This window comes from Notothenia rossii, assembly GCF_949606895.1.
Source record: "Notothenia rossii genome assembly, chromosome: 9".
NCBI lineage: Eukaryota > Metazoa > Chordata > Actinopteri > Perciformes > Nototheniidae > Notothenia > Notothenia rossii.
The window spans coordinates 2,133,103-2,147,429 of NC_136907.1; the positions used below are offsets into that span (position 1 = coordinate 2,133,103).

Below are 14,327 nucleotides of genomic sequence, written 5' to 3' on the forward strand. Positions count from 1 at the left end.
AAGCTTTCTCTGAGATGGAGGCGTTCCTGCCGCAGAAGAACGGGTCAGAACCTCTTTAATAACCCTCTGTGTGTTTACACCACTTTTAGGACATTTAGAATCAAATATCAGCCTTTTTCTACAAGCAAACATGGACATGTCAAACTAGAGCTGAGTCATTCTGAGGCTGTGGTGGAATACAATAATAATAATACTAATACTACATGACACTAGCACTTTTCTAAAGGCCCGGACACACCAAGCCGATTTTGGCCGTCGGTGGGCGTCAGGCTGACGATGAGCGTCGACACGCCCTACTCAGATTGGTGTGTCCCGCACCGTCGTGTCTTTTCAGCCGAAAACCCGCCGATGCAGTCGGCAAAATAAATCACTCTGATTGGCTGTTCAGCTAGCGAATCAGTGCATGAGAAGCTAAACGGAATGGAACACGCTATTTGTTGTTTGTTTGTATCACGCAGTCTGTTCTTCTTCTCTCGGTTATCACGCAGTCTGTCTTCCGGTTGTTGCCTCTTTTGAATGACGAATACACACTACCGCCGCCTGCTGGTAAGGACAGTTATTGCCACTCACGCATGCGCAGTTCGTACGTGCTTCTTGGCCGTCGGCCAAAACGCAGAGACGCGAGGCAACACAACAGTCGGGGTCCATCTGTGTCAGTTATTTGGTGTCAGCTTGGTGTGTCCGGGTGTGTGGTGCAGTGGATAGAGCCTTGGTGTTGGGATCAGGGTCAGGGTCAGGTTCAAGTCAGGTCAGGGTCAGGGTCAGGTTCAAACCCCACTGCAGTCAGCATGTCGTTGTGTCCCTGAGACACTTCACCCTAAAGTGCTCCTGTGGGGATTGTCCACAGTATTGAGTATATAAGTCGCTTTGGATAAAAGCATCTAACAAGTGACATGTAATCGTAAAGAGGCTTTAACAGAGAATAAAACAAAAAACGAAGAAAAATACATAAAGAGACAAACAAAAACAGAAGAGGCCAACTAAGTAGATTTACTCAAGTACTTTACTAAAGGGCAAGTTTAAAGTGGACCTATCATGCTATATTTGAATAACATAGTGTAGGACCATACCTATATAATGCATATTTATACTTTTTATTTTTAAAATACCAATCAGATCATGCATTTTAGCCATTCATAATTTCGCTCAATTTAACACTGTCTTTGCATCATGGGCTGATTCTGTGAGAACAGCACCATCTACAGGCCTGGCATATGTACTACAGCGTCTCCAGCGCTTTCCAACGGCAATGTCCGTGGCTGTCTCCTCCTGATTGGTGGAGTTGGCCCAATAGCCGTAGCGCCACTTCTGTGACGTCATAGAAGTGTTCAAATCTGGATCAGTCTGTATCAGATCCGTTGCAGCCCCTTTTTAAGAGATTTGGGTATGGAGGAAAATAGAGAGGGTTGTGTTTTCTGACACTTGGTGAGTTCCCTGGAACACCGGGGACACATGTTCATGTATAAAAGACGTACAAAAGTGCATTTTGCATGATAGGTCCTCTTTAAGGTACTTGTACTTTACTTGAGTATTTTCCTTTAGTGCCACTTTATATTTTTACTACACAACAATTCAAAGGGTAAGGTTGTATTTTAACTACATTTATCTGACAGCTTAAATTAGGAGTGACTTTAATAAAAACAAAAAAGTGTTTATTAAGTGTGAATGGGTAGTTGGGGTCGGTCTGAAGGGGAGGGGCTTAGCTTGACCCTGGTGGTGGTGAATGGATAGTTGGGGTCGGTCTGAAGGGGAGGGGCTTAGCTTGACCTTGGTGGTGAATGGATGGTTGGGTTTGGTCTGAAGGGGAGGGGCTTAGCTTGACCCTGGTGGTGGTGAATGGATGGTTCGTTTTGGTCTGAAGGGGAGGGGCTTACCTTGACCCTGGTGGTGGTGAATGGATAGTTGGGGTCGGTCTGAAGGAGAGGGGCTTAACTTTACCCTGGATTCAGAGGGACAGGAGGTGAAAAGGGGGGGAGGGGGGTTGCGTCGAGTCACCTGAAATGACAGCTGTCGGAGGGGGAGAGCAGATATAAAAGGTTTAGCGGAGCACTATGATAGGCTTGTGAGAATAGAGTGAAGTGATTGGTTAAGCTGGGGAGTGACTCCCCTGATCACTCATTGAGAGAGTAGTAACATGGAAATAGTAAATGAAGGGGAAAAAAGGTCTTCCTGGTTGAACTTGCGCTGAGCTTCATAATAAATGTCTTTTGTAAATATTCTATGGAAGCACAACAAGTCAACCCCATCATTGCTATATTCATAATAAGGTATTTATTTAAAATATAGTACAACTAATGTATATGGCCCAGCCCTATTTTAAATATGTTAATGTATCACTGTGTAACGGAGGTGATCTCTGGGGCCGTAGATCTCAGCCTCCGTTACGTAGGACATAGCTTCATTATTGGCGAAGCATATTCATTTGTTCCACACTAAAACCTTGCACAGGAAGCATGTGAATATATGTAATTTATATCTATCTATATCTATTTGTCACGATCTGTCTGTGTTTTAGTCTGTCTGTCTCTGTTTCCTGTTTTAGTTTGAAAAGTGTTCCCCCTCCCGTCTTGTCTGTTGCTGTTGATTGTGTGCACCTGGTGCCCTGTGTTGTCTCCTCCCCCCTCACCTGTGTCTTGTTGGTTTGATTAGTCTGTGTGTATTTAGGTTCTGTTTTCCTGTTAGTCTTGGGGTGTGGGAGATCCTTGTGGCTGCTGACTGTGTTCACGTGAGACAGTAATATTGAGGCTGTACCACAATGAGTAATAAATGCCCACACCGGGTTGTATTTGGACGTTCTGCCTCTGCCACCTTACTTGGTCGGGCCGCTCAATGGTCAGCTTCACACACTGGAATAGTAAATATATAATAACGGATCTGGGTCGTTTTATCTGAATCTCCTCAAGATGTAAGAGTTTGACCTTTTTTTATTTATATTTTTAGGTTGTACCTCAATCTGGTTTTAGGAAACGTCAACGTGACGCTCCTGAACAAACAGTCGAAGTAAGTCCTGATTCATTTCTATCTCTGAAAATCTCTTTAAAGTCAGAAACGTCCCTCTCATGATGTCCTCGTGTCTCAGGTTTGCCTACAAAGACGAATATGAGAAGTTCAAGCTGGTTCTGACGGTGATCCTCTTCGTCTTCTCCTTCACCTGCCGCTTCCTCTTCAGCTACAGGTAACTTTTATTATCGATGTTAGAGAAATCTCACTGGTCTCCGGCTTGAGCTTCAACATCAGGATCCATGTATTTAGTAAAATCTCAAAATTCTGACTTTTTCTAAAAATTATGAATTTTTCTCAAAATTCTGACTTTTTTTGGTCAAAATTCTGACTTTTTCCAAAATTCTCTAAAATTCTTTCTTTTTCTGAGAGGGAGTTACACAGTCACAAGATGAAGGAAAACCAGTTCTTCTGGTAATCATAATCCTGTCATGTGTATGAGTTTTTTTTCTCAAAATGTTGGCTTTTTTTTGAAAATCAAATAATTCTGACATTTTCTCAAAATCTTTAAAATTCAGACTTTACCCTCAAAATTCGAAAAAATCTGACTTTTTCAACAAAAAAATCTGACTTTTTCTAAAGATTATGAAACTTAAAATAATAATAATAATCACTCGTCACCGGCTTAAGCTTCAATATAAGGAGGAAGGACAATCAATACTGTATATAGTCAATGTGAGGTAAATGTGTCGCCAAGGTAACCGGTTAAAACTCCAAGTGGCGATGAGGTCTTAGAATGTAGGAAAGGGTCTTAAAAAAGGTCTTCAAAGGTCTGACATCTGACTTCAGGATCCCTGCATATACCCTGTGTTTATTTGTCGTTCTTTTCAGAGCGTTGGACGCGCTGTTTAACTTCCTGTTGGTGTGGTATTACTGCACGCTGACCATCAGAGAGAGCGTCCTCATCAACAACGGCTCCAGGTATTCAGTATTCACACTTCTGGACTCTCACCTGTTTCAGTCGTGGGTTTGATGTTGTATTGTTTGTTCCTGCGCAGACGGAAAACAGCTTTTGGATCAAATCTGGCATCTCTTTGTATTTGTGTACGTTTATTCTACTGTCTTATCATAATAACAATAATAACAACAACACAGTTCTTTAAGGACACATGAACGAATATAAAACATCCTGCAACTCTTAAATTTCACGTCTCACAGTTTGAACGTGTATTAACTTCTGGAAAAACAAGCAGCGAACTGTTTTATTTTGTGTTTACTTGCAGGTTCTTTGTTTATTTCATTCTAACTTGAAAGTGTATTTGAATGGTGCCATAAAGGTTTAATATTATTATAATAATAATAACTTGAATTTATATAGCGCCTTTCATAACCTCTAGTTCGCTTTACAAAGAAACAAGGACAGTGTAAGTGGGGGGGGGGGGAGAGAGTGAGTTATTGTTGGAAGGCTTTGTTGAACGGATCAGTTTTCAGGGTTGATGTGAAGATGTTGAGAGAAGGGGCGTTGCGGATTTCAGCAGGGTGGGAGTTCCAGAGGGGGGGGGGGGCAGCGACACTGAAGGCACGGTCCCCGAAGGTGCGGAGGCGTGAATGGGGAATGGAGAGCAGGCTGGAGTCTGAGGGTGGAAGGGTGCAGGTGATCTGAGGGGAGAGGGCATGGAGGGGCTTGGAGGTGAGGAGGAGGAGTTTGTAGGTGACTTGACCGGGAGCTAGTGGAGGTTGGAGGGAGTGGGGGTGATGTGCTGCCCGGGCTCGGTGCGTGTGAGGACCCTGGCAGCCGAGTTCTGGATGTACTGGAGCCTGTCCAGGGTTCTGCTGGAGTCCGTTACAATAGTCCAGGCGTGAGGTAATGAAACGGTGAATGAGCTTCTCTGCAACAGTCGGACAGTGATGGCCGGAGTCTGGATATATTTCTGAGGTGGAAGAAGGCTGATTTTGAAACTGACTTGATGTGGTTTTGAAATGAGAGGGTTGAATCCAAGACAACTTCAAGGTTGTGGACCTGAGGGGATGGGGAGATGATGGAACTGTCGATGTTGAGGAGCACATCTCCAACCTTTTATCCCATGTTTCAGCCTTATAGCAGTGTGTGTGTCCTGAGTGTGTGTATCCTCAGTGCGTGTCCTGAGTGTGAGTGTGTGTGTGTCCTCAGTGTGTGTGTGTGTCCTGAGTGTGTGTGTGTGTGTGTCTGTCCTGAGTGTGTGTGTCCTGAGTGTGTGTCCTCAGTGTGTGTCCTGAGTGTGTGTATCCTCAGTGTGTGTGTGTCCTCAGTGTGTGTCCTGAGTGTGTGTCCTGAGTGTGTCCTGAGTGTGTGTCCTGAGTGTGTGTGTGTCCTGAGTGTGTGTGTGTCCTCAGTGTGTGTGTCCTCAGTGTGTGTGTCCTCAGTGTGTGTGTCCTCAGTGTGTGTGTCCTCAGTGTGTGTATCCTCATTGTGTGTACTTAGTGTGTGTCCTCAGTGTGTGTGTCCTCAGTGTGTGTCAGTGTATCCTCATTGTGTGTGTCCTCAGTGTGTGTATCCTCAGTGTATCCTCATTGTGTGTACTTAGTGTGTGTCCTCGGTGTGTGTGTCCTAAATGTGTGCTCCATGTTTCAGGATCAAAGGATGGTGGGTGTTCCATCACTACGTGTCCACCTTCCTGTCTGGAGTCATGCTCACATGGTGGGTCACACACTGGAACTACACATGTGCAAAATATTAAAGTGAAATTGGCAGTCAATGCATCCCTGGTGCTGACTGTTTTTTATAACCATAACAATTGTTTTTGTAAATCATAAATACACGTTGTGTTCTGTGCTCAGGCCTGAAGGCGCTCTCTACCAGATGTTCAGGAACCAGTTCCTCACATACTGCCTCTACCAAAGTAAGAGATCACTAACTCAATTTAAACATTCATAAATAAACACGTAGTATTTAGTTCAGGCTCACTTTCCATTGAAAAGCGTTTCTCTGGTCCTGAGCGTTCCTCTGGTCTCTGATCCTGAACGTTCCTCTGTTCTCTGGTCCTGAGTGTTCCTCTGGTCTCTGGTCCTGAACATTCCTCTGGTCTCTGGTTCTGAGCGTTCCTCTGTTCTCTGATCCCGAACGTTCCTCTGGTCTCTGGTCCTGAGTGTTCCTCTGGTCTCTGGTCCTGAACGTTCCTCTGGTCTCTGGTCCTGAACGTTCCTCTGTTCTCTGGTCCTGAACGTTCCTCTGGTCTCTGGTCCTGAGTGTTCCTCTGGTCTCTGGTCCTGAACGTTCCTCTGGTCTCTGGTCCTGAACGTTCCTCTGGTCTCTGGTCCTGAACGTTCCTCTGTTCTCTGGTCCTGAGCGTTCCTCTGTTCTCTGATCCCGAACGTTCCTCTGGTCTCTGGTCCTGAGTGTTCCTCTGGTCTCTGGTCCTGAACGTTCCTCTGGTCTCTGGTCCTGAACGTTCCTCTGGTCTCTGGTCCTGAGCATTCCTCTGTTCTCTGGTCCCGAACGTTCCTCTGTTCTCTGGTCCTGAGCGTTCCTCTGGTCTCTGGTCCTGAACGTTCCTCTGGTCTCTGGTCCTGAGCGTTCCTCTGGTCTCTGGTCCTGAGCATTCCTCTGTTCTCTGGTCCCGAACGTTCCTCTGTTCTCTGGTCCCGAACGTTCCTCTGTTCTCTGGTCCTGAGCGTTCCTCTGGTCTCTGGTCCTGAACGTTCCTCTGGTCTCTGGTCCTGAGCGTTCCTCTGGTCTCTGGTCCTGAGCATTCCTCTGTTCTCTGGTCCCGAACGTTCCTCTGTTCTCTGGTCCTGAGCGTTCCTCTGGTCTCTGGTCCTGAACGTTCCTCTGTTCTCTGGTCCTGAGCGTTCCGCTGGTCTCTGGTCCCGAACGTTCCTCTGTTCTCTGGTCCTGAGTGTTCCTCTGTTTCCTGGTCCTGAGCGTTCCTCTGTTCTCTGGTCCCGAACGTTCCTCTGTTCTCTGGTCCTGAGCGTTCCTCTGTTTCCTGGTCCTGAGCGTTCCTCTGTTCTCTGGTCCTGAGTGTTCCTCTGTTTCCTGGTCCTGAGCGTTCCTCTGTTCTCTGGTCCCGAACGTTCCTCTGTTCTCTGGTCCTGAGCCTTCCTCTGTTTCCTGGTCCTGAGCGTTCCTCTGTTTCCTGGTCCTGAGCGTTCCTCTGTTCTCTGGTCCTGAGCGTTCCTCTGTTCTCTGGTCCTGAACGTTCCTCTGTTCTCTGGTCCTGAGCATTCCTCTGTTCTCTGGTCCTGAGCGTTCCTCTGTTCTCTGGTCCTGAACGTTCCTCTGTTCTCTGGTCCTGAACGTTCCTCTGTTCTCTGGTCCTGAGCATTCCTCTGTTCTCTGGTCCTGAACGTTCCTCTGTTCTCTGGTCCTGAGCATTCCTCTGTTCTCTGGTCCTGAGCGTTCCTCTGGTCTCTGGTCCTGAGTGTTCCTCTGGTCTCTGGTCCTGAGTGTTCCTCTGTTCTCTGGTCCTGAACGTTCCTCTGGTCTCTGGTCCTGAGCGTTCCTCTGTTTCCTGGTCCTGAGCATTCCTCTGTTCTGTCCTCTGTTTGCAAAGTAGGCTTCGTCCAGTTCCTGCAGTATTACTATCAGAGCGGCTGCCTGTACAGACTGAGAGCTCTGGGAGAGAAGCACAACATGGACGTCACCGTGGGTCAGTTTCTCTCCTCTTTTTACACCTAAAGAAGTACAACACATAATACGAGGCTTTCTTTCTAGCGAGCCAAAATGGTGGCTCTTCATTTACATTGTAATAATGTAAATATCGAGTATCCTCTAGATTCATCTCAGTTCAGTCTAAAACTCTCCTTGTCTCCTATCCTTGTCTCCTCTCATTGTCTCTCCTTCTCTCCCCCTCTCCTCCTCTCCTTGTCTCCTCTCTCCTCTCCTTGTCTCCTCTCTCCTCTCAGAGGGTTTCCAGTCCTGGATGTGGAGAGGTCTGACCTTCCTGCTTCCTTTCCTGTTCTTCGGTCACGTGAGTAAACCTTCCTCACATCGCGTGAATTAGCTTTAAATTCAAAATATAGATATTTATCAGTGTATTTTATTAAACACACTTCTCTCCTCCTCCTCCTCCTCCTCCTCCTCCTCCTCCTCCTCTCAGTTCTGGCAGCTCTACAACAGCATCACTCTGTTCACGATGTTCCAGCTCCCAGAGTGCAAAGAGTGGCAGGTCTGTCCTCACTTTATTGTGAAATGTAACAGAACATGTTGCACCACTTCCTGTCAGAGTCAAATCTCTCCTTCCTGATAATACATGAAGAACAACAGCTGTTCACTGAGGATAGACGTCTTTCAATCTGTTTAAGAAATCATAAAAAGGGCTTTTAGCTTTGCTCTTTTTAATCAGATTCCGACGTTTTCTTAAGTGACAGCAGGGCTGAAGTCGAATAGTCCATTTAGCTTAGGAAGGTTCCTAACGGAGTGAAATGACCCGGAAGTCCCTCAGTGGCAGCCATGATAAGTGCCGTTAGAATTCTCTAGATGATAGGAAAGGAGGTTTCAAACTTCCTTTATAACCTCCTTGAGCTTAGGAACCACTGGACCTTGGTACGTCCTCACAGCAGCTTTGAGAACATCTTGGAGCCGGGCGTGTCTGAGAGCTTGGGGATTTTTTGCGAGCGACGCGACCAACAACCAATCACAAGAATCTCCCGCCCCCGACATACAAAGCAAAAAATCCTGGGGATTTTATGCGAGTAATATATATATATATATATATATATATATTTTTTTTTAAGCTGCTGTGTGGACGTACCGTTACAGTACGTCCACACAGCAGCTTTGTCAACTTTTAAAAGATGTTTGAATGATGTACACAGTGATAGGTGTTAAGGACTAACGTTTATAATAAATACATTTGTATTGATTTTAAGATCTTTTCATACAATCATACGTATTGGGATCATTTGTATTAATGTGGACCGGAGGGAGAGGGTGATGAGCATAAGTTTCACTTTCATTTTTTATTTAAATTCCAACTTTGGTCATGAAGAATATGTTTCTCTGTTGTCCACGTTCATAAAGCATAAAGCAACAGCATCAGAGCACGGTGCAGTGTCTCTAGATGAGTCCCTCGTTCTTATTAAACATCCATGTTGTAGTCCGTTGTATAGAAAACTGTAGTTTCCATAGTTTCCCCACAGCAGCAGACGCACATTTATGACGTCCGCTGGCGCATCATAAACACGTGGGATAGTGAAAGTGCATTTTGATTCTCTAAAGTACCGCAGTTTCTTCTCCTAAGTCCTTTTGAATTTTCCTATCCACTATCCCTTAACCCCGTGACATTTCACTCAGAGGTCAAGGAATAGATGATAGGGTTAGAATTTAGGAGCTGATTTTTGGATTATTCGACTGCAGCCCAGGACTTCATAAACAGGACAGCATATTAGATATATTTACATGTATGTGTGAAAACAGTGTGTATTTGATGTCCTTGGCTCCTGCAACACCTTCTCACAGGGATTGTCCTTCTGTTAACGGAGTATGTCCTGTCTCTCCCAGGTGGCGATGTGCGGCTGCTCCTACCTGGTGCTCTTCATGGGAAACTTCCTCACCACGCTGGGAGTCGTCTATCAGAAATACAGGAACAACCAGGACAACAAACCCAAGAGCCTTTAGACACAGAAGCACCAAAGTGTTCGTGAAAACGTTCAAAGAAACCTGCTCTAAAATTCTCTTTAGAGCGTTTACCTGCTTTCTGATTGTTGTCCCGTTGGACCTTTCACATGTTCTGCTTCTCCAGAGTTTCTGTCCTCGTCTAACGGTGCCTCTCGGATGAGGAAATGTTACTGAATGTTGAAATAACTGAGTCATATTTATTTTCGGGAAATCAGTTTGTTACTCTGCAGCCGCTCTGTATTTAATAAAACACTTCTCCAAAGCCCAGAGGTACTTCAGTTTGAATGTTTTCCTTTCTTTTTAAGACATCAAACATATATATATATATATATATATATATATATATTATTCTGAAATGGACCAATCTGCACAATGACTACTTTTACTGTCGCTACTTTCACTATATTTTGATGAGAATACTTTTCTACTTTTACTTGAGGAACATTTTGAATGCAGGACTTTTACTGTAACAGAGTATTCCTACACTCTGGTACTTCTACTTTTACTCAAGAACAAGATCTGAGTACTTCTACTTTTACTCAAGTACAAGATCTGAGTACTTCTACTTTTACTCAAGTACAAGATCTGAGTACTTCTACTTTTACTCAAGTACAAGATCTGAGTACTTCTACTTTTACTCAAGTACAAGATCTGAGTACTTCTACTTTTACTCAAGTACAAGATCTGAGTACTTCTACTTTTACTCAAGTACAAGATCTGAGTACTTCTACTTTTACTCAAGTACAAGATCTGAGTCCTTCTACTTTTACTCAAGTACAAGATCTGAGTACTTCTACTTTTACTCAAGTACAAGATCTGAGTCCTTCTACTTTTACTCAAGAACAAGATCTGAGTGCTTCTACTTTTACTCTGGTAAACACTAGATCTGAGTACTTCTTGTACAAGTACACATTTGATGAATGATTATTTCCATCTCTTGCTATTTGTTGATTCTAACTTTATTGATCTGATAGCTTTAGTCCAAATAATCAGATACAAAACACAAATGATAATCAGTAATAAAGTATAGTGTTTAAGTTTATCTTAGGAAACATAAAGGTTGTGGTACATTACTGCATCGTTTTGAATAACCACACGGGGGCAGCAGTGAGCTTTAATAGCTGATCTGGAACCTGTTTTACATGCAAGGAGAATAATTCATCCATTCAATGTTTACGTGTTTGTCAAAAATCATCTCTAGTTTTGCAAGTAAAGGATATATACCCCCAAAAAATATAAATATATACTTGGAAGAAACGTAAATGACCCACAATGCATCCTGCTTAATGTCATCTCACAGTATATTTGAACATTTTGCACATTGTTGTTTCAAACCTGATCATATGCATGCAGGATAAAGTAAGAATTGGTAAGTACTTTTGTGTAAGTAATGAACTACCCTCCTAGTTCTACCGAAGAGATGCATGACTTTAAATCCAGAATAGAAATGTCTGAAGCATTTAAAGATTTAATTAAACTAAGGAAAGTGTCCCCTTAGTTTTTTTATATTTCATTTATCTTTAACATTTTTAATATCGGAGGTTTTGAAGGCCTTAAAAAGAGGGAGAGCTCATATATTAATGCATCGATGCTGTCTTGTGGATATATTTTAAATAAAAGCTTCATGAAGCGTCTCTGTAACTTGTGAGGTTTGAGACTTCAGCACAGCGTCATGATTTAAACATTTCAACTTCTACAGCAGAGCCGGTGGCGGAGCACAAAGAGAGAGGAAGAGGAGTCACAAAGAGAGATGAAGAGGAGTTTCTGCACAAAAGATCATAGGGAATAATACCTGAGAAATGGAAACCGGCCTCACGCCCAATTTATTACGATCAAAATCCCTGGATGTGTTAGTGCTGCAGGGCGAGGGACGAGAGAGAGAAGAAGAAGAGGAGGATGAAGAGGATGATGAAGAGGAGGAGGAGGTTTTTCTCCCAGCCTGCACCTCTTTCATCTTTCTCATTAAAGCATGGAGTGAAAGGGGGAGAAGTCGAGCTCAAGGACACCATGGGGAGTTTAGGGTGAGGAAGTAAAGAGAGGAGGATGTCAAACCTTCACTTTCCTGTTGTGTTCGGGTCAAATCTGACTGACTCGCCACCTTCATCCTCACCTTCATCCTCACCTTCATCACCACCTTCATCCATCAGAGAGACTGAGCTTTACATCGATCAGGTCGAGGCCTTATGATGTCCTCCACAGTAGATGTAAAAAAACATAACAATAAAGCCGTTATTGTTTGTAGCCTTTCTTTAACCAGGTCAAATCCCATGAACGATCTCTTTTTCAAGGGAGACCTGCAGCACATTGGTTACACATAAAAACAACAGAAAACAAAAAGGACATCAATACAACTTAATTACAGGGGTATAAATTAGCAACAATGACAGATATATAATAACATTTCATCTATCCACGCTTTAAAACGATGCAGAGTGTTCCAAGCTAGACGAGCTGCGCGCATAAAAGCTTTTGTACCTAAAACAGTCCTAGCGCTCGGCTCATGTTATAAAAACACATCCTGGGATCTCAGGCAGATGACATTGGCATTTTACGAGAAAATACAACGAGATGTTTAACCCTGTCACAGTGACGACAACAGACACACAATTAAAACACGACAATGTAAACAAACGTACAGGCGGGAATACATAATGAAATGTAAAACATCCGGACATTTGAACATGTTAACCTGTTAGGCCCCAAGCCTGTTTTTCAGGTCTCAGGCTCGAAAAGGACATTCCCAGAACAAATGACCATATCTTCCCTTCTAAAAGGGTTACATTATTAATCTTTTTTCTCAAAGTAATGATAAACCTGTGAGTTGGATGTAAAAAAGTCAGAATTAATATAGATGTTTTTTATTTTAAAGAAAATTCAGATTGAACATGGTAAAAAACTGTAAATTATAGTGTCCGTCCAAAAAGTATTTTGTACTTATAGTGAAAACTAACCTTGGATGATGGGTTAGTATACTAAAAGCTTTAGGAATCCAAAGTACAACATATAATAAGTACCCTGTATCAAGATTGATGCAAAAAAAGTGATATTTGACCGTTTTAGACAGATTTAGCAAAAAAAACCTCTTCCGGGGCTTTTTGGGTGGATTTTCCATATCTCTGGCCTCCCTTGTTCGATTTTGACATGTGACATCTCTTTCTGACCGTTAGAGCCAATAGAATCGAAGGGAAATCGTCCCGTACACACTCATGTTAAAACAAAAAAGGTGGCGTCTCTGCGCATGCTAGCTTTCAGCAGAGGGGAGAAATATCCCTGCTCTGATATAAAGCAACTGAAAAGCTGTCTTTATTGCTTATGGATTATCAGAACATTTCAAAGGGGACACAGACACATTGGATATTAACAAAGATGAAGGTAAGCCATGTTAGCGTTGTGGGCTACCTAGCGCCATTTGTTTTGATGTACATTTTTGTTGATAACGTCGCGAGTTTGTATCTTTCAGTGTTGATGTGGGCACCGTTAGATTCTGTGTCTCCTTGCGATCATAAACGATGTGTTGGGTGTGCACCTAGGATTAGTTATAAGGGAGCTAGGAGCAGTGTTGGGCAAGTTACTTAAAAAAAGTAACTAGTAATAGTTATAGTTACTTTATTAGTTACTCAATTATAAAAGTAACTTGTAATAAGTTACTTTACTTTACTTTAAAAATAATGACAATAAAAATACAAGTTTTTGTGTTGTTTTTTGCTGACTAGTTCTCTGAAGGCAACAGACTCGACCGTTGCGATGGGCAGCATGTCCTCAACAACATACAGGCTGGCAATCAATCTATTTAGTTGACTCTGGGTGACATGTGGTGATTTAAATATAATATAAAAACCGTTTTTTGGCTGTTTAGATGGTGTCGCTCCATCTGGGTCACTGCCGGTGGTTGAGACGGTGGGGTCTTTGGCGACTAGTTTTATAGCCCCATGTACATTAGTTAGGTGCTTCAGGAGAGTGGCATTGCTGTTTTTCGATGTGGACAATGCTTTCTGTCCTGCACACAGTTTACATTTTACCCTAATATTTTTTGCGTCCTTTATCCCCACAAATTGAAAATAGATGATTGATAATATGATAATATAATATGATGATTATATTATAAAAAGTCAGACTGGGAGCATAAAAGTGAATAGGAAGACAACATAAGGGTTCAATCAAATGTGGTGAAGTAAGGTCAGAGAATTTAAATGAATGTCTGTATTTATGTATAATTTGCCGAGACTTAAAAGGAAAGGGTTAATGTATGTATGTGAGCAGGAACGTGTAGATTTGAGTGGACTGTAAACTGAGGCGAGTGTGATTTTTGTGGACATGTTATATATTTGTGGGATAAATAAAAAGTTCTAAATAATGTGTTGATGTTTTTGTGTTAATGTGAGAGCATTTTAAAAAAGAAACACTGAATTAAAGGAGGGGAAACGACCAGGACAGGAGGGTCAAGTTAACCCTCCATGGCCCAGATAAGGAGCTCTTATCAGGCCTCACCTCCTCCTGCCTGGGGGGGGGGGGGGGGGGTCTCTGGATGAGAGGGTCCCAAATACAGAAGCTTTATTTCTGAGAGTGAAAATGAAAGAGAAGAGCAGCGTCCATCTGGGAGCGACTGATTAAAAGAGAGGAGAGAGAGGCTTACTCTGAAACTGGAATATGTGCTCGTTATCCGGAGGAAATCAAAGCGAAGCCAAGTCTGAAACACGGAGGACATTATTCTCTTTATGACATTTTGGAGTTCAGCTTTCTGCATTTCATACTCTGGTGCTTCTGCTTCTGTTTTAGAGCTGAAGGCTAC

At 43.0% G+C, this 14,327-nt stretch overlaps 1 protein-coding gene across 1 annotated transcript in view; it reads left to right on the forward strand.

The window, feature by feature from the left end:
* The window catches only part of tmem120aa (transmembrane protein 120Aa), an 11,293-nt gene extending 1,488 nt beyond the window's left edge, over positions 1-9,805 (forward strand). The window contains exons 3-12 of the mRNA XM_079648642.1: positions 4-43; positions 2,941-3,000; positions 3,080-3,175; positions 3,832-3,921; positions 5,552-5,617; positions 5,758-5,819; positions 7,476-7,568; positions 7,825-7,889; positions 8,019-8,087; positions 9,422-9,805. Coding sequence (XP_079504768.1) covers positions 4-43; positions 2,941-3,000; positions 3,080-3,175; positions 3,832-3,921; positions 5,552-5,617; positions 5,758-5,819; positions 7,476-7,568; positions 7,825-7,889; positions 8,019-8,087; positions 9,422-9,538 — 758 coding nt within the window. The 3' untranslated portion in view covers positions 9,539-9,805. The remainder of the gene's footprint in view (positions 1-3; positions 44-2,940; positions 3,001-3,079; positions 3,176-3,831; positions 3,922-5,551; positions 5,618-5,757; positions 5,820-7,475; positions 7,569-7,824; positions 7,890-8,018; positions 8,088-9,421) is intronic.
* The last annotated feature ends 4,522 nt before the right edge of the window (positions 9,806-14,327 follow it).